This window comes from Myxine glutinosa, chromosome 9, assembly GCF_964187855.1.
Source record: "Myxine glutinosa chromosome 9, kmMyxGlut1.1, whole genome shotgun sequence".
Taxonomy (NCBI): domain Eukaryota; kingdom Metazoa; phylum Chordata; class Myxini; order Myxiniformes; family Myxinidae; genus Myxine; species Myxine glutinosa.
In genome coordinates this window covers 113,380,149-113,400,432 of record NC_136269.1, presented here as the reverse complement: position 1 = coordinate 113,400,432, position 20,284 = coordinate 113,380,149, and the positions used below count along the sequence as shown (strand labels likewise).

At 38.3% G+C, this 20,284-nt stretch overlaps 2 protein-coding genes across 4 annotated transcripts in view; both read right to left on the bottom strand.

Moving 5' to 3' along the window:
• The window catches only part of LOC144893659 (uncharacterized), a 1,045,304-nt gene that overhangs the window by 422,855 nt on the left and 602,165 nt on the right, over window positions 1–20,284 (bottom strand). The gene's annotated exons all lie outside the window — the stretch shown is intronic.
• LOC137435072 (endothelial PAS domain-containing protein 1) overlaps window positions 1–20,284 on the bottom strand; it is a 125,888-nt gene that overhangs the window by 40,652 nt on the left and 64,952 nt on the right. For 2 of the 3 annotated variants that reach the window (XR_013624594.1, XM_068128483.2), the window contains exons 3-4: window positions 5,800–5,945; window positions 5,527–5,611 (exon numbers count right to left, since the gene is read on the bottom strand). The exons of the other annotated variant lie outside the window; for it this stretch is intronic. Coding sequence is in view for 1 of the 2 variants with exons in the window: in XM_068128483.2 (XP_067984584.2) it covers window positions 5,527–5,611; window positions 5,800–5,945 (231 nt within the window). In the remaining variant the exon portion in view is untranslated. The remainder of the gene's footprint in view (window positions 1–5,526; window positions 5,612–5,799; window positions 5,946–20,284) is intronic. 3 annotated transcript variants of the gene reach the window in all.

Below are 20,284 nucleotides of genomic sequence, written 5' to 3'. Positions count from 1 at the left end.
TCAAATTACCAGCCACTGATATGCATTCACCTATCAGTTATTGTATGTATGTTTCTTTGAACGTTTCTTAAATTTGACACGTCGATTTTAGCATATTCGTTTCTGATTTCATTCTTTAGATCTTCAATTGCATGTGGTCTCGTGGTATAAAGCATTGATTTCAGGTGGCCCCAAAGAAAAAAAGTCAAGTGGCATTAAATCTGGACTACGTAGGAGTCAGCACATTGGTCCACGAGGTCCGATCCACCACAACAGCATAATCTCAAAAAATAATTTCAAAATATTTCCTGATTCCAGACTTTTGAAACACACTGTACATTAAGATAGTGCTATTCATAAACATCAGTAGATTGGAAATATTGTCTGTTGTCAACTGACTGTGCAGACAATATATTTTATTTTCTAATGATCAGACTGTTTTCACCAATCACTCATGATTTTGACGGCCAAAATCAACTGTCACAGTCATTTTTACCAATCTGTTTTTGGTTACCAATGAATGACAGCAATCTGTTTTCGGTTACCAATTTTACCACATGTATCATTATACATTCCATTTATGCACTTTATAAACTGGAAACTAGAAAATATATAAATTGATGTGAATGCGTCAATGGGTATGCCTCCTCCCGGGTTAGATGTCAATCCATTGTTACATATCTCAATTGAAGGTTTCATGAAAACCTGAAGGTCGCATGAGATAGAACACGAGAGAGAGAGAGAGAGAGAAAGGATACTAAAAGAAAGACATCATCACATGTTTCTCTCTTCAGAGTTATGGTCTGCAAAATGATCTTCAAAGGGGAATAACCTTTGACCTTTGACCGGTTGAACCCAAAATTGAATGAGTTCACCAATGTATAACCTTTCATACTTCTGCCAAGTTTGGTTGAAATCCCTTAGGTGATTCAGAAGTTATTGCCATAACAAAATGATTTCCAATTTAAGGGGCATGTGCCCCTTGACCAGGGTTGGATTAACACAGGGGCAAATGGGGTATGTGCCCCGGGCAACCCTCACCAGGGCCAGGTTGAAAAACGTTATTTTAAAATATATATCTGAAAACGCATTTTATTTGTGTTTTTATACACGTTACCTGCACATAATCAGGCTGGCGCGATGACCAGCAGGTGACTTGTACAAACTTGTACACATAAACTTACAGATATCAAGGATTTCAACTTATTAATCTGGTAATGTCAGGTAGGCGATGTGCTTCCTATGGAAAAATATTTATTTTCGTTATCTCTTTTGTCCATGACGATGTCATAAATGTTACTACCGGTGCTTAAGCTCAATTAACGTTACTGGTGATGGACAGAACTTCACACCTGAACTCCTATTTGTCTACAATAAGGTTTTGGGGACACACCTGAACTCCTATCCATCTTAGGTCATTTTTTGGGGAGAAAGGGTAGGATGGACGATTATTGCCCTCCACCCACACTTGGTTTCACCACGTGTTTTCATGCACACAATAGTTACATGTGATAACAGGCAAGCGACTCCAGGTAAACATGTCCACACAAACTTAGTGACATCATGGATTTTTCTGTTTCATCACTTGGCTGTTTCAGGTAGGCCCTACGCTTCACTTGTATTTTTATTATACTTTTTGAAGTATAATTTTAAAAAAAAGTTTTGAACTTTTCAACAAAATGGAAATATATAACACAAGCAAAGTTGACTGTTCTACAGCCCATCATATGGTACTGTATATTGATTTCCTTCCACTTTGATATCGTCACACACTGACAAGTTCTCCAGTTCTGACGGTTTCTGCGACTGGAAAAAGCTGATGAAAAAATGAGCTGTCACGATGAGTGAAGGGCATAGAGATGATTCTTAGGTGCATCTTACGCTGCAAGGCAACATCTCATCATGTCGATCGGCGGCTGCAGAAAGGAGCTAAACAAAAGGAAAAATATTGGGGCGATGTTCTACGCAGCGTTGTATCCTTGGTTCAAAATATAAGAGAATTGTTTAGGTATCCTGGAACGCATTGTCGAGTTCGACCCATTCTTTGCCAAACACATTCGTGAATTTGGTCAGAAGAGCAAGGGGAAGAAACCAAATCGTTCAACAGCCTATGAGGAAGTGATAAGAATCATATCAGAGAAAACATGGTGCCACATCAATAATGAACCAGACTTAGTGGCATAATGGTTAACGCACCGCTGAGAGTCTGTGAGGTCAGTGGTTCAAACCACACCCGGTTCATACCAAAGATTGCATTAAAAAAATGGTAATGCTGCCTCCTTGCTTGACTCTGTATTTAATCGGATATAGTAAGAACAAACAATGCTGGGAAGGTAAGAGCAAACCACCTAGTATAACCCTTGCCAAGAAACTGCTCCAGCAGCACCAATGATCTGTAAAGGGGATGATACAACGAAATTGAAATGGCAAAATATTTCTACATTTCTGTGGACTCAACCTGTGATCAACAACAATCAAGAGATATGTGATGAATGGGGATCCTGTTGAACTATACCTTGCATTTCTGCAACCTGATGGTCAGTAGGCCTCGACATTAGCTTAAGCTCTACTATAGTTCCTTGAAAAGCAGTCCATCAACTTTGCTCTGAAACAACTCGCACTCTCTTCCTAGAAAGCAAACCCAACTGAAGGCAGTCACGTATCATTCTACAAAGCCCGCACCAAGTGTGTGTCCACTTTCATGAGAGCAATAAAACAACACCATCTGTCCAACCTCAAGATTGAACTTGAAAAGATTGAACATCAAGATTGAATTAAAAAAATTTAATCTCAAGATTGGACAAGATTGAACTCCCTCCTCTAAAATTTGTGCATTGTTAAGTCTGTCTCTGGAGTATGCTTCACCTCCATCCCTTCCCTCACTTTAAATAGAACCACAGCTGACTCCGCTTGTGAGAAGCCTCAATGCCTCAATTCTATGTTTGCTTCCAAATATTGTGTCTTTAACCCCTTGCACTCTGTATCCATCTCACTCAGTCACACCCAACTGCTCCTGGACTCTTTTGATCAATAAAAAAATTGGATGAGAAGTGTATCTTTTACACCATTTGCACCTGGATAAGGTTCCTTCAACCCTCGACTCTGATTCTGCAAATGGACCAGACAGCATCAACTCAGTTTTCCTAAAAAGCTGCTCTGCTGCTCTTGCACAACCTCTTTCTGTTTCTTTTTTGAGCTAGCCCACTGAATGGATTAAAAAGGGCAAAGGAGCAGTATAGAGAGAGCGGGAGGGGAAGAAACACCAACTGCAATTCTTCAAAAGTTCCAGTTTTTTTTTTCTTTCCAAAATTCTAAACTTCCAGTTTTTCCTTCCCAAGAGATTGCTTCTTCATTCATCTTGTCCACCCCATGCATGCTCTCCTGTCCCTCATTCCTCCCCACGCCCATTATTTGTCCAAGTCTCCCTCTATTTTGTCCTTCAACCCTGCTGTTGGTGTTTCCCCCATCTCTGGACTGCTCCTTTTTCTCTGTTCCATCCCAATCCATCCAGTGTTCTTGCTCTTCCACGAGCCTTGATTTTGCAAAAACAAAAATTGGATGACAAGTGATGAGGGAAACGTAATATTGGCTGACATTACATTTTCCCCTAAATGAAATTAACGTTTCTCCAACAGCAGAAGGACAAACATTTTTGCATCTTTGTGAAACCTGAAAAGTTCCTCTACTTCACACATCTGAAGTAGCTATCAACATGTTGCAGTTTTTAGGCAAATAAGATTATCGTGTGCATGCAAGAGTGAATGTTCAGTTTTTGGCTAACATTTTATTTAATCGTTAAACCTGATCAACCAATGAGAATGACGTGGATATGCTTTCATTTCAGTGGATGAGTGTCAAATAATTTATAGTGCCACTCATACACTAAAACTCTGAATTATGGCTCACACCTTGCCAACCTTGAAATTCCTGTCTAAGCCTCCATCAGCAGCAACATGTGAGCCAAATTTGTAGCTGACTGCCATTACCATAAGCGTTTGAACGAATGAAAAAACCAGAAGACGTCATGCAGAGCACGATACTTGCAAAATCCACCATTTCATCCCCCAAAATGTTGCCATGGATACATCAAATTGTCAATTTCATTAAGATTAAAATTGACGATCTTAATCAAAGCTCAGGTCAATTGGACTAAAATTGATGATTTTTCAGAAGAAATTTGATATTAGAAGTTTGACCTTGAGTTGACTTTTGACCTTTTGACCTCAAAAATAGTTTCCCAATTCAGTGAGGCACTATGCAATTGCTAATTTTTTTCAAGTTTATAGGATGAAAAGTGATGATTTTTCAGGTGAAAATTTATGATTTTAGAAATTTCACCTTGAGTTGACCTTTTGACCTTAATAATGGTTGGTTTGCCAATTCAGTGGGGGTTCAATGCAATTGTTGTTTAAATTGCAAGTCAATCAGATGAAAATTGATGATTTTTCAGATGAAAATTGATGATTTATCAATGAAATTTGATGATATTAGATGTTTGACCTTGAGTTGACCTTTGGCCTTTTTTTTTCCAACAGCAGAAGGACAAACATTTTTGCATCTTTGTGAAACCTGAAAAGTTCCTCTACTTCACACATCTGAAGTAGCTATCAACATGTTGCAGTTTTTAGGCAAATACGATTATCGTCAATTCTCAAATTGACTTCACTTCCTAATTCCTTATTCCTTCACTTCCTTAACTTCACTTCCTTCACTTCAAACGCCATCCGAATGCTGCGCAAATGGGTTGCAGCATGCCAGAGCTGGCTTTCCTGTCTCCTTTAATTGTCATGGTTATTCCTATTGTGTGTATGTTCAGGGGTATATGTTTCCATAGGGTGATACTGCGTTAGATTGGTTTAAGTTTGGTTAGTGGTTGTGGTCTGTTTTTTTTTTTTGACATGTAAAATGACATTCTGCAAGTTAAATATTTCATTACCTCTGCCACTGAAGTCTGCCACTGAAGACCTCAAATTTTGACCTCAAAAATAGTTTCCCAATTCAGTGAGGCACTATGCAATTGTTGTTTAAATTGCAAGTCAATCAGATGAAAATTGATGATTTTGGAAGTTTGGCCTTTGTCATTTTGACCTCAAAAAATAGTTGGTTTCCCAACTTAGTCACTCAATATGCAAAAGCTGTTCAATTTTCAAGTCAATCGGATGAAAAATTGTGAGTTTAGAAATTTGACCTTTGACCTCAAAATCAATAGGCTTCTCAATTGTGACGACCTCGAAAATTGGTGAAGTTTCATGATTATCGGTTCAGAATTGTGACCTGTAGGCGAGTGACAAACAGACAGAATAATAAACTCAATCGACCAATATACTTGAAAAATCTTCGATTTTGCAAGTAAAAAAAAAAAAAAAACATCAATGGGAAAAGTATGTACCTGTAACCAGGTAATCGAGAAAAAGTTTGTCTCATGAACTCAGCTATAACTAAATTCCTCCAGAACAGAAAGCACACATCAAACTTGAAATGCATATATAAATGTTTTCATTGTCAACATAATTAATCCAAATTTTCAAGTCGTAATTGTCGAATTACCTTGCTTGTCAGAAAGTATTTCCTTAATCTCTTCATGATCACATGGGTGAGTGTAGTCAAAGATATTCTGTCCAATTAGATCAACCTTAAAACAATGGCCAAAAAAAACCGAAAGAATTCTGTCATTTACTGAGACATTGTAAGTTATTTTCCACATTGAAATATTACAGTAGCAAAACTTCAAGAATTTAAATATATTCTGCAAATTGACCTTTGCATTTATTAGCCTCACACATGAAAATAAAGAATACAGATAATGTCTTTTTCAAATACCTGTGTGATGCCAATATGTTTTGTGATGTTCTCAGAGAGGAATATCATGTCACCATCTTGGGTCATGATGAGCATAAAGCCTTCAAGGATCTTTAGGCAGAGGCTGCCCATGCATTTCTCAGTTTCTGATTTGTTTAATTTGCCACCTGACAAAAAAGGACAAAATAGTCAATACCAGGAAACCCTTGCCATTCGCGATTCCAGCATTCGTGGTTTTGGCAGCACTTCCATCTCCATCTGCAGTAACTAGTGTGAGATGCAGCACAAGCAGCGCATCACATCCTTCTTTCTTTCTTTCTTTCTTTCTCTCTCTCTCTCTCTCTCTCTCTCTATATATATATATATATATATATATATATATATATATATATATATATATATATATATATATATACAGACTTGGCATTTAATATGGAATATTTTTTTTTTCTTGACTTGGGTTTACTTTCTTAACTCAGTATATCAATCTGGTGAATTTATTTTACACTTTGGTGATTTATTTGTTAAAAGAACCATGTCACTGATTGTCTGTCGCAGCAAGAAGTCAACAACAGGATTATATCACAGGTGGCGTGGCAAAATGTACGGACAGGTGCATTTGATGATTGGCTTCACAGTCAGGTATACAAGGGTTGTTGCGTTCTGTATTGGTGGAAAACAACTGCTGCACGTCTCCAAAAGTTATTGCCACTTCCTCTGGAGATGGTCCGTCAACTCGACAATGCTGTTTGTCATGGAGTGGTGGCTTTACGAAATTACGGCATGAAACAGCATGCTATTGCTCGGCAGTATAGCATCACTCAAGGTCAGGTGTCAAAGATCCTGAAACGAAATGCTCAGAGGGGTGTCCCTACTCCAATACCGAGGCCAGGACGTCCCCGCAGAACCACAAGGAGGGATGATCGCCAGCTGCACCGGTTAGTCCGCAATGGCTGTACCAAGTCAGCTAATCGGCTTAGGGATGAGTGGCAGCAACTGACAAATGTGCCTGTATCCAGAAGGCTAGTCAACCAACGACTGGTTCAAGCAGGCTTTTGTTGCTAGGCGTCCCCTGAGAAAGCCACGCCTGACCAGACAACACCGCCAGCGCCGATTGCAGTGGGCCAGAGAGCACCGTCAATGCCAGCCAGGACACTGGAATCACGTGATCCTCAGTGACGAGTCTAAATTTCTGGTCTATCGTCAAGATGGCCACGTCCGAGTGCGCAGACAAGTGCATGAAGCCTACAACAAAGATTGTATAGTGCCAGGAGTCCAAGCTGGAGGTGGAGGGGTGACCGTTTGGGCTGCTTTTCATACAGGGGGCAAAACTGACCTTGTTGTTCTGAATGGAAACCTGAACCAGTTCAAGTACAGGGCCATTCTGGAAGAAACATTGCTTCCATTTGCTCGTGCAGCCTTTCGAGGAGACTTTGTCTTCCAAGATGACAATGCACGGCCTCATCGTGCTCGCATGATCCAACACTTTCTTGCTGACCGTGGTGTAGAGCATATGGAGTGGCCTGCCATGTCCCCGGCTATGAATCTGATAGAGAACTTGTGGGCAGAATTAACGCGTCAAATCGACCACTTGGACCAGCAGCCGACCTCTGTGCGTGAATTGCGGCAGGCTATTGTCACTGCATGGCAAGCGATTCCTGTCCAAACCTTGGCAAATCTCATGAACAGCATGCCTCAACGTGTACATGCTCTCCTGAATGCTCGTGGGGGTTACACGAAGTACTGAACTGTAATTTTACTGTCCGTAATCAAAGTCGTAATTTAACTTTTGTTTTTGTTAAAAAAATTTTTGGCTCATGTGCAAAATAAAGAGATACTTCTGGAAAACGTACAGAAGTTTAACACAGTACTGTGCATGACTTGAGTTCGATATCAGTTTACATCACTTTCAAGGATCAATTTATTTGTTTCGAAATGTCAAATGTGGTTTTTGTTTCTTTTAAAGGTCACATTAACAAAATCTAGAATAATTTCAACATAATTCCAATGAACTTTTGGTTCTAAGACATCTTGAAAAGTAAGTTTACCCCCACAAAAAAATATTCCATATTAAATGCCATGTCTGTATATACAGTCATGTGAAAAAGTAAGTACACCCCATGTAAAGTTTTGACTTTTTCAACATATTTCAACATACAGCTATTTGATCTTCATTTCAACAATATTGATAGATAAAGGTGATATAATATAACAAATATCATGAAACATTTACATTTTGTAGTCCATTGTATAATTCAAATAAACATAAATGCAAATTTCGCATGTGGAAAAAGTAAGTACACCCCTACATTTATCATTGCTTCAAATACATAAAATTAGAATCAGGTGCACCAGCTCAGGTGCAAATGATTAGAATATCGTTAGAGAGGATCTTGGAGGACCTGTCTTATTTAAACCTCAGACATTTAGTTTGGTTTGCTCTTTGGTGTTGAAGTGTGCGGCGTCACCATGCCAAGATCAAAAGAGCTCTCTGAGGCCTTCAGAAAGAAGGTTATAGATGCCTACTAGTCTGGGAAAGGATTTAAAAAGATCTCCAAACAATTTGAAATCAATCATTCAACTGTCCGGAAGATCATCTACAAGTGGAGAAGATTCCAAACAACTGCCAACTTGTTCAGGCCAGGCCGCCCCAGCAAGTTCAGCCCGAGAGCAGACTGCAAGATGCTGAAAGAAGTCTCTAAGAACCCCAGAATGTCATCACGGGACCGAAAGGTAGCTCTTGCCACTGTTGATGTCAAAGTGCATGAGTTTACGATTAGAAAGAGGCTGCACAAATTTGATCTACATGGGAGGTGTGCCAGGAGGAAACCTTTGCTGTCCAGAAAGAACATCAGGGCAAGACTAAAGTTTGCCAATGAACACCGAGGCAAAGACCAGCAATTCTGGAACAATGTGCTCGGGACAGATGAGCCAAAGTTAGAGCTATTTGGCCACAGTACCAGAAGACATGTTTGGTGAAAACCAAAGACAGCATTTGACCACAAGAACCTGATACCAACTGTAAAGCATGCTGGTGGAAATATTATGGTTTGGGGCAGCTTTGCTGCATCAGGGCCTGGGCAGCTCACCATCATAGAATCCACTATGAATTCTTCATTGTACCAGAGGGTGCTTAAGGATAATGTGAGGCCATCTGTCAGAAAGTTGAAGCTCAACCGAAGGTGGACCATAAACATGACAATGACCCTAAGCATACCAGTAAATCCATGAAGGAATGGCTGAAAAGAAAGAAATGGAGGGTTCTGGAATGGCCAAGTCAAAGCCTGGATCTAAATCCCATTGAGATGTTGTGGGGGGATTTGAAACGAGCTGTGCATGCAAGAAACCCCTCAAACATCGCACAGCTGAAAGAATTCTGCATGGAGTGGGAAAAAATTTCTCCCAGTCGATGTCAGAGACTGGTTAACAGTTATAAGAAACGCCTTCTTGAGGTTGTTTCTGCCAAAGGGGGCAATACCACCTATTGGAGCCAATGGTGTACTTACTTTTTCCACAGGCGAAATTTGCATTTATGTTTATTTAAATTATACAATGGACTACAAAATGTAAATGTTTCATGATATTTGTTATATTATATCACCTTTATCTATCAATATTGTTGAAATGAAGATCAAATAGCTGTATGTTGAAATATGTTGAAATTGTGAAAACTTTACATGGGGTGTACTTACTTCTTCACGTGACTGTATATATATCTGTGCAGTGTGTGTTGTCTTGTCACTGAACTACTCCCTCAAACTTTTGTGAAATCGTACAAAACTTCTGGTATGCACATATCTCTCCCGTTGGTATGTCTTAAGGGTATTTTTTTGAAAAAATTTCCAATTCTTAATTTTTATTTTTGGAATTCTTTCGGAAAATGTTTTTTTTTACAACTTCAATTGTTTATTAAAAGGTAATATCACGTATATTACAAATACATTTGTGCAAAATAATTGTTTGAATTATGATTGGTGTAAACCATGACAAACCGGCAACTCTGGCACAGTCATTTATCTATATATCTACACATCTCGGCAGTGTCTGTGTTATCACTTAACGACCCCCTCAAACTTTTGTTTCCGTGGTTGTGAAGTGTTTTTAATGACGTGGTGGTGGTTTTGAATCACGTGGTGGTGAGGTATTTTGAATTATGTGGTGGTGAGGTGTTTTTAAATCACGTGGTGGTGAGGTATTTATAATTACGTGGAGGTGAGGTGTTTTTAATTATGTGGTGGTGAGGTGTTTTGAATTAGTTGGTGAGGTGTTTTGAATTTCGTGGTGGTGCGGTGTTTTTAAATGACGTGGTGGTGGTGTTTTTAATTTCGTGGCCGTGAGGTGTTTTTAATTTAGTGTTTCGTGGCTGTAAGGTGTTTTCAATTTCGTGGTGGTGAGGTGTTTTTCATTTCGTGTTTTATGGCTGTGAGGTGTTTTAAATTTCGTGGTGGTGAGGTGTTTTATTATGTGTTTTATGATTGTGAGGTGTTTTAAATTTTTTGGCTGTGAGGTGTTTTCAATTTCGTGGCTGTGAGGTGTTTTTAATTTTGTGGTGGTGAGGTGTTTTTATTACGTGTTTTATGGCTGTGAGGTGTTTTCAATTTCGTGGTGGTGAGGTGTTTTAAATGTTGTGGTGGTGAGGTGTTTTAATTTCGGGGTGGTGAGGTGTTTTTAATTTTGTGGTGGTGAGGTGTTTTTAATTTCGTGGTGGTGAGGTGTTTTTATTATGTGTTTTATGGCTGTGAGATGTTTTCAATTTCGTGGTGGTGAGGTGTTTTTATTACGTGTTTTATGGCTGTGGGGTGATTTCAATTTCGTGGTGTTGAGGTGTTTTAAATTTTGTTGTGGTGAGGTGTTTTAATTTCGGGGTGGTGAGGTGTTTTTAATTTTGTGGTTGTGAGGTGTTTTTAATTTTGTGGCTGTGAGTTGTTTATAATTTCGTGTTTCGTGGCTGTAAGGTGTTTTCAATTTCGTGGCTGTGAGGTGTTTTTAATTTCGTGTTTTATGGCTGTGAGGTGTTTTAAATTTCGTGGTGGTGAGGTGTTTTATTAAGTGTTTTATGGCTGTGAGGTGTTTTAAATTTCGTGGTGTTGAGGTGTTTTTATTACCATACATGTTTTATGGCTGTGAGGTGTTTTAAATTTTGTGGCTGTGAGATGTTTTTATTGCGCGTTTTAAATTTCATGGTGGAGAGGTGTTTTTATTACGTGTTTTAAATTTCGTGGTGCTGAGGTGTTTTTATTACGGGTTTTATGGCTGTGAGGCGTTTTTATTCCTTGTTTTAAATTTTGTGGCTGTGAGATGTTTTTATTACGCGTTTTAAATTTCGTGGTGGAGAGGTGTTTTTATTACGTGTTTTAAATTTCGTGGTGCTGAGCTGTTTTTATTAAGGGTTTTATGGCTGTGAGGTGTTTTTATTACGTGTTTTAAATTTCGTGGTGGTGAGTTGTTTTTATTACGTGTTTTATGGCTGTGAGGTGTTTTAAATTTCGTGGTGGTGAGGTGTTTTTATTACGTGTTTTATGGCTGTGAGGTTTTTTAAATTTCGTGGTGGTGAGTTGTTTTTATTACGTGTTTTATGGCTGTGAGGTGTTTTAAATTTCGTGGTGGTGAGGTGTTTTTATTACGTGTTTTATGGCTGTGAGGTGTTTTAAATTTCGTGGTGGTGAGGTGTTTTTATTACGTGTTTTATGGCTGTGAGGTTTTTAAAATTTCGTGGTGGTGAGGTGTTTTTATTATGTATTTTATGGCTGTGAGGTGTTTTTAATTTCGTGGCTGTGAGGCGTTTTTAATTTCGTGGCTGTGAGGTGTTTTTAATTTCATGGCTGTGAGTTGTTTTTAATTTCGTGGCTGTGAGGTGTTTTTAATTACGTGGCTGTGAGTTATTTTTAATTTCGTGGCTGTGAGGTGTTTTTAATTTTGTGGCTGATGTGTTTTTAATTTTGTGGCTGTGAGGTGTTTTTCATTTCGTGGCTGTGAGGTGTTTTTATTACGTGTTTTATGGCTATGAGGTGTTTTAAATTTCGTGGTGGTGAGGTGTTTTTTTATGTGTTTTATGGCTGTGAGGTGTTTTTAATTTCGTGGCTGTGAGTTGTTTTTGATTTCGTGGTGGTGAGGTGTTTTTAATTTCGTGGCTGTGAGGTGTTTTTAATTTTGTGGCTGTGAGGTGTTTTTATTATGTGTTTTATGGCTGTGAGGTGTTTTTAATTTTGTGGTGGTGAGGTGTTTTTAATTTCGTGGCTGTGAGGTGTTTTTAATTTTGTGGCTGTGAGGTGTTTTTAATTTCGTGGCTGTGAGGTGTTTTTAATTTCGTGGCTGTGAGGTGTTTTTAATTTCATGGCTGTGAGGTGTTTTTAATTTCGTGGCTGTGAGGTGTTTTTAATTTCGTGGCTGTGAGGTGTTTTTAATTTCGTGGCTGTGAGGTGTTTTAATTTCGTGGCTGTGAGGTGTTTTTAATTTCGTGGCTGTGAGGTGTTTTTATTATGTATTTTATGGCTGTGAGGTGTTTTTGATTTCGTGGTGGTGAGGTGTTTTTAATTTCGTGGTGGTGAGGTGTTTTTAATTTCGTGGCTGTGAGGTGTTTTTAATTTCGTGACTGTGAGTTGTTTTTAATTTCGTGGTGGCGAGGTGTTTTTGATTTTGTGGTGGTGAGGTGTTTTTAATTTCGTGGCTGAGAGGTGTTTTTAATTTCGTGGCTGTCAGGTGTTTTTAATTTCGTGGCTGTGAGGTTTTTTTTAAATTTCGTGGCTGTGAGGTGTTTTTAATTTCGTGGCTGTAAGGTGTTTTTAATTTCGTGGCTGTGAGGTGTTTTTAATTTCGTGGCTGTGAGGTGTTTTTAATTTCGTGGCTGTGAGGTGTTTTTAATTTCGTGGTGGTGAGGTGTTTTTAATTTCTTGTTTTATGGCTGTGAGGTGTTTTAAATTTCGTGGTGGTGAGGTGTTTTTATTATGTATTTTATGGCTGTGAGGTGTTTTTAATTTCGTGGCTGTGAGGTGTTTTTAATTTCTTGGCTGTGAGGTGTTTTTAATTTCGTGGCTGTGAGGTGTTTTTATTATGTATTTTATGGCTGTGAGGTGTTTTTGATTTCGTGGTGGTGAGGTGTTTTTAATTTCGTGGTGGTGAGGTGTTTTTAATTTCGTGGCTGTGAGGTGTTTTTAATTTCGTGACTGAGTTGTTTTTAATTTCGCTGCTGTGAGTTGTTTTTAATTTCGTGGCTGTGAGGTGTTTTTAATTTCGTGGCTGTGAGGTGTTTTTATTATGTATTTTATGGCTGTTAGGTGTTTTTGATTTCGTGGTGGTGAGGTGTTTTAAATTTCGTGGTGGTGAGGTGTTTTTAATTTCGTGGCTGTGAGGTGTTTTTAGTTTCGTGACTGTGTTGTTTTTAATTTCGTGGTGGCGAGGTGTTTTTGATTTCGTGGTGGTGAGGTGTTTTTAATTTCGTGGCTGTGAGGTGTTTTTAATTTCGTGGCTGTGAAGTGTTTTTAATTTCGTGGCTGTGAGGTGTTTTTAATTTCGTGGCTGTGAGGTGTTTTTAATTTCGCGGCTGTGAGGTGTTTTTAATTTCGTGGCTGTGAGGTGTTTTTAATTTCGTGGCTGTGAGGTGTTTTTAATTTCGTGGCTGTGAGGTGTTTTTAATTTCGTGTTTCGTGGCTGTGAGGTGTTTTAAATTTCGTGGTGGTGAGGTGTTTTTAATTTCGTGTTTTTTGGCTGTGAGGTGTTTTCAATTTCGTGGCTGTGAGGTGTTTTTAATTTTGTGGTGGTGAGGTGTTTTTATTACGTGTTTTATGGCTGTGAGGTGTTTTCAATTTCGTGGTGGTGAGGTGTTTTAAATGTTGTGGTGGTGAGGTGTTTTAATTTCGGGGTGGTGAGGTGTTTTTAATTTTGTGGTGGTGAGGTGTTTTTAATTTCGTGCTGGTGAGGTGTTTTTATTATGTGTTTTATGGCTGTGAGATGTTTTCAATTTCGTGGTGGTGAGGTGTTTTTATTACGTGTTTTATGGCTGTGGGGTGATTTCAATTTCGTGGTGTTGAGGTGTTTTAAATTTTGTTGTGGTGAGGTGTTTTAATTTCGGGGTGGTGAGGTGTTTTTAATTTTGTGGTTGTGAGGTGTTTTTAATTTTGTGGCTGTGAGTTGTTTATAATTTCGTGTTTCGTGGCTGTAAGGTGTTTTCAATTTCGTGGCTGTGAGGTGTTTTTAATTTCGTGTTTTATGGCTGTGAGGTGTTTTAAATTTCGTGGTGGTGAGGTGTTTTATTAAGTGTTTTATGGCTGTGAGGTGATTTAAATTTCGTGGTGTTGAGGTGTTTTTATTACCATACATGTTTTATGGCTGTGAGGTGTTTTAAATTTTGTGGCTGTGAGATGTTTTTATTGCGCGTTTTAAATTTCATGGTGGAGAGGTGTTTTTATTACGTGTTTTAAATTTCGTGGTGCTGAGGTGTTTTTATTACGGGTTTTATGGCTGTGAGGTGTTTTTATTCCTTGTTTTAAATTTTGTGGCTGTGAGATGTTTTTATTACGCGTTTTAAATTTCGTGGTGGAGAGGTGTTTTTATTACGTGTTTTAAATTTCGTGGTGCTGAGGTGTTTTTATTACGGGTTTTATGGCTGTGAGGTGTTTTTATTACGTGTTTTAAATTTCGTGGTGGTGAGTTGTTTTTATTACGTGTTTTATGGCTGTGAGGTGTTTTAAATTTCGTGGTGGTGAGGTGTTTTTATTACGTGTTTTATGGCTGTGAGGTTTTTTAAATTTCGTGGTGGTGAGGTGTTTTTATTATGTATTTTATGGCTGTGAGGTGTTTTTAATTTCGTGGCTGTGAGGCGTTTTTAATTTCGTGGCTGTGAGGTGTTTTTAATTTCATGGCTGTGAGTTGTTTTTAATTTCGTGGCTGTGAGGTGTTTTTAATTACGTGGCTGTGAGTTATTTTTAATTTCGTGGCTGTGAGGTGTTTTTAATTTTGTGGCTGATGTGTTTTTAATTTTGTGGCTGTGAGGTGTTTTTCATTTCGTGGCTGTGAGGTGTTTTTATTACGTGTTTTATGGCTATGAGGTGTTTTAAATTTCGTGGTGGTGAGGTGTTTTTTATGTGTTTTATGGCTGTGAGGTGTTTTTAATTTCGTGGCTGTGAGTTGTTTTTGATTTCGTGGTGGTGAGGTGTTTTTAATTTCGTGGCTGTGAGGTGTTTTTAATTTTGTGGCTGTGAGGTGTTTTAATTTCGTGGCTGTGAGGTGTTTTTATTATGTGTTTTATGGCTGTGAGGTGTTTTTAATTTTGTGGTGGTGAGGTGTTTTTAATTTCGTGGCTGTGAGGTGTTTTTAATTTTGTGGCTGTGAGGTGTTTTTAATTTCGTGGCTGTGAGGTGTTTTTAATTTCGTGGCTGTGAGGTGTTTTTAATTTCATGGCTGTGAGGTGTTTTTAATTTCGTGGCTGTGAGGTGTTTTTAATTTCGTGGCTGTGAGGTGTTTTTAATTTCGTGGCTGTGAGGTGTTTTTAATTTCGTGGCTGTGAGGTGTTTTAATTTCGTGGCTGTGAGGTGTTTTTATTATGTATTTTATGGCTGTGAGGTGTTTTTGATTTCGTGGTGGTGAGGTGTTTTTCATTTTGTGGTGGTGAGGTGTTTTTAATTTCGTGGCTGTGAGGTGTTTTTAATTTCGTGACTGTGAGTTGTTTTTAATTTCGTGGTGGCGAGGTGTTTTTGATTTTGTGGTGGTGAGGTGTTTTTAATTTCGTGGCTGTGAGGTGTTTTTAATTTCGTGGCTGTCAGGTGTTTTAAATTTCGTGGCTGTGAGGTTTTTTTTAAATTTCGTGGCTGTGAGGTGTTTTTAATTTCGTGGCTGTAAGGTGTTTTTAATTTCGTGGCTGTGAGGTGTTTTTAATTTCGTGGCTGTGAGGTGTTTTTAATTTCGTGGCTGTGAGGTGTTTTTAATTTCGTGGTGGTGAGGTGTTTTTAATTTATTGTTTTATGGCTGTGAGGTGTTTTAAATTTCGTGGTGGTGAGGTGTTTTTATTATGTATTTTATGGCTGTGAGGTGTTTTTAATTTCGTGGCTGTGAGGTGTTTTTAATTTCTTGGCTGTGAGGTGTTTTTAATTTCGTGGCTGTGAGGTGTTTTTATTATGTATTTTATGGCTGTGAGGTGTTTTTGATTTCGTGGTGGTGAGGTGTTTTTAATTTCGTGGTGGTGAGGTGTTTTTAATTTCGTGGCTGTGAGGTGTTTTTAATTTCGTGACTGAGTTGTTTTTAATTTCGCTGCTGTGAGTTGTTTTTAATTTCGTGGCTGTGAGGTGTTTTTAATTTCGTGGCTGTGAGGTGTTTTTATTATGTATTTTATGGCTGTTAGGTGTTTTTGATTTCGTGGTGGTGAGGTGTTTTAAATTTCGTGGTGGTGAGGTGTTTTTAATTTCGTGGCTGTGAGGTGTTTTTAGTTTCGTGACTGTGTTGTTTTTAATTTCGTGGTGGCGAGGTGTTTTTGATTTCGTGGTGGTGAGGTGTTTTTAATTTCGTGGCTGTGAGGTGTTTTTAATTTCGTGGCTGTGAGGTGTTTTTAATTTCGTGGCTGTGAGGTGTTTTTAATTTCGTGGCTGTGAGGTGTTTTTAATTTCGCGGCTGTGAGGTGTTTTTAATTTCGTGGCTGTGAGGTGTTTTTAATTTCGTGGCTGTGAGGTGTTTTTAATTTCGTGGCTGTGAGGTGTTTTTAATTTCGTGTTTCGTGGCTGTGAGGTGTTTTAAATTTCGTGGTGGTGAGGTGTTTTTAATTTCGTGTTTTATGGCTGTGAGGTGTTTTTAATTTCGTGTTTTATGGCTGTGGTGTGTTTTAAATTTCGTGGTGTTGAGGTGTTTTTATTACCGTACATGTTTTATGGCTGTGAGGTGTTTTAAATTTTGTGGCTGTGAGATGTTTTTATTACGTGTTTTAAATTTCGTGGTGGTGAGGTGTTTTTATTACGTGTTTTAAATTTCGTGTTGCTGAGGTGTTTTTATTGCGGGTTTTATGGCTGTGAGGTGTTTTTATTACTTGTTTTAAATTCGTGTTGCTGAGGTGTTTTTATTACGTGTTTTATGGCTGTGAGGTGTTTTAAATTTTGTGGTGGTGAGGTGTTTTTATTATGTATTTTATGGCTGTGAGGTGTTTTTAATTTCGTGGCTGTGAGTTGTTTTTATTATGTATTTTATGGCTGTGAGGTGTTTTTAATTTTGTGGCTATGAGGTGTTTTTAATTTCGTGGCTGTGAGTTGTTTTTAATTTCGTGGCTGTGAGGTGTTTTTAATTTTGTGGCTGTGAGGTGTTTTTAATTTCGTGGCTGTGAGTTGTTTTTATTTTGTGGCTGTGAGGTGTTTTTAATTTCGTGGCTGTGAGGTGTTTTTAATTTCGTGGCTGTGAGGTGTTTTTAATTTCGTGGCTGTGAGGTGTTTTTAATTTCGTGGCTGTGGGGTGTTTTTAATTTTGTGGGTGTGAGGTGTTTTTAATTTTGTGGCTGTGAGGTGTTTTTAATTTCGTGGCTGTGGGGTGTTTTTAATTTCGTGGCTGTGAGGTGTTTTTAATTTTGTGGCTGTGAGTTGTTTTTAATTTTGTGACTGTGAGGTGTTTTTAATTTTGTGGCTGTGAGGTGTTTTTAATTTCGTGGCTGTGGGGTGTTTTTAATTTCGTGGCTGTGAGGTGTTTTTATTACGTGGCTGTGAGTTGTTTTTAATTTCGTAGCTGTGAGTTGTTTTTAATTTTGTGGCTGTGAGGTGTTTTTAATTTTGTGGCTGTGAGGTGTTTCTAATTTTGTGGCTGTGAGGTGTTTTTAATTACGTGGCTGTGAGTTATTTTTAATTTCGTGGCTGTGAGGTGTTTTTAATTTTGTGGCTGATGTGTTTTTAATTTTGTGGCTGTGAGGTGTTTTTCATTTCGTGGCTGTGAGGTGTTTTTATTACGTGTTTTATGGCTATGAGGTGTTTTAAATTTCGTGGTGGTGAGGTGTTTTTTATGTGTTTTATGGCTGTGAGGTGTTTTTAATTTCGTGGCTGTGAGTTGTTTTTGATTTCGTGGTGGTGAGGTGTTTTTAATTTCGTGGCTGTGAGGTGTTTTTAATTTTGTGGCTGTGAGGTGTTTTAATTTCGTGGCTGTGAGGTGTTTTTATTATGTGTTTTATGGCTGTGAGGTGTTTTTAATTTTGTGGTGGTGAGGTGTTTTTAATTTCGTGGCTGTGAGGTGTTTTTAATTTTGTGGCTGTGAGGTGTTTTTAATTTCGTGGCTGTGAGGTGTTTTTAATTTCGTGGCTGTGAGGTGTTTTTAATTTCATGGCTGTGAGGTGTTTTTAATTTCGTGGCTGTGAGGTGTTTTTAATTTCGTGGCTGTGAGGTGTTTTTAATTTCGTGGCTGTGAGGTGTTTTTAATTTCGTGGCTGTGAGGTGTTTTTATTATGTATTTTATGGCTGTGAGGTGTTTTTGATTTCGTGGTGGTGAGGTGTTTTTCATTTCGTGGTGGTGAGGTGTTTTTAATTTCGTGGCTGTGAGGTGTTTTTAATTTCGTGACTGTGAGTTGTTTTTAATTTCGTGGTGGCGAGGTGTTTTTGATTTTGTGGTGGTGAGGTGTTTTTAATTTCGTGGCTGTGAGGTGTTTTTAATTTCGTGGCTGTCAGGTGTTTTAAATTTCGTGGCTGTGAGGTTTTTTTTAAATTTCGTGGCTGTGAGGTGTTTTTAATTTCGTGGCTGTAAGGTGTTTTTAATTTCGTGGCTGTGAGGTGTTTTTAATTTCGTGGCTGTGAGGTGTTTTTAATTTCGTGGCTGTGAGGTGTTTTTAATTTCGTGGTGGTGAGGTGTTTTTAATTTATTGTTTTATGGCTGTGAGGTGTTTTAAATTTCGTGGTGGTGAGGTGTTTTTATTATGTATTTTATGGCTGTGAGGTGTTTTTAATTTCGTGGCTGTGAGGTGTTTTTAATTTCTTGGCTGTGAGGTGTTTTTAATTTCGTGGCTGTGAGGTGTTTTTATTATGTATTTTATGGCTGTGAGGTGTTTTTGATTTCGTGGTGGTGAGGTGTTTTTAATTTCGTGGTGGTGAGGTGTTTTTAATTTCGTGGCTGTGAGGTGTTTTTAATTTCGTGACTGAGTTGTTTTTAATTTCGCTGCTGTGAGTTGTTTTTAATTTCGTGGCTGTGAGGTGTTTTTAATTTCGTGGCTGTGAGGTGTTTTTATTATGTATTTTATGGCTGTTAGGTGTTTTTGATTTCGTGGTGGTGAGGTGTTTTAAATTTCGTGGTGGTGAGGTGTTTTTAATTTCGTGGCTGTGAGGTGTTTTTAGTTTCGTGACTGTGTTGTTTTTAATTTCGTGGTGGCGAGGTGTTTTTGATTTCGTGGTGGTGAGGTGTTTTTAATTTCGTGGCTGTGAGGTGTTTTTAATTTCGTGGCTGTGAGGTGTTTTTAATTTCGTGGCTGTGAGGTGTTTTTAATTTCGTGGCTGTGAGGTGTTTTTAATTTCGCGGCTGTGAGGTGTTTTTAATTTCGTGGCTGTGAGGTGTTTTTAATTTCGTGGCTGTGAGGTGTTTTTAATTTCGTGGCTGTGAGGTGTTTTTAATTTCGTGTTTCGTGGCTGTGAGGTGTTTTAAATTTCGTGGTGGTGAGGTGTTTTTAATTTCGTGTTTTATGGCTGTGAGGTGTTTTTAATTTCGTGTTTTATGGCTGTGAGGTGTTTTAAATTTTGTGGTGGTGAGGTGTTTTTATTATGTATTTTATGGCTGTGAGGTGTTTTTAATTTCGTGGCTGTGAGTTGTTTTTATTATGTATTTTATGGCTGTGAGGTGTTTTTAATTTTGTGGCTATGAGGTGTTTTTAATTTCGTGGCTGTGAGTTGTTTTTAATTTCGTGGCTGTGAGGTGTTTTTAATTTTGTGGCTGTGAGGTGTTTTTAATTTCGTGGCTGTGAGTTGTTTTTATTTTGTGGCTGTGAGGTGTTTTTAATTTCGTGGCTGTGAGGTGTTTTTAATTTCGTGGCTGTGAGGTGTTTTTAATTTCGTGGCTGTGAGGTGTTTTTAATTTCGTGGCTGTGGGGTGTTTTTAATTTTGTGGGTGTGAGGTGTTTTTAATTTTGTGGCTGTGAGGTGTTTTTAATTTCGTGGCTGTGGGGTGTTTTTAATTTCGTGGCTGTGAGGTGTTTTTAATTTTGTGGCTGTGAGTTGTTTTTAATTTTGTGACTGTGAGGTGTTTTTAATTTTGTGGCTGTGAGGTGTTTTTAATTTCGTGGCTGTGGGGTGTTTTTAATTTCGTGGCTGTGAGGTGTTTTTATTACGTGGCTGTGAGTTGTTTTTAATTTCGTAGCTGTGAGTTGTTTTTAATTTTGTGGCTGTGAGGTGTTTTTAATTTTGTGGCTGTGAGGTGTTTCTAATTTTGTGGCTGTGAGGTGTTTTTAATTACGTGGCTGTGAGTTATTTTTAATTTCGTGGCTGTGAGGTGTTTTTAATTTTGTGGCTGATGTGTTTTTAATTTTGTGGCTGTGAGGTGTTTTTCATTTCGTGGCTGTGAGGTGTTTTTATTA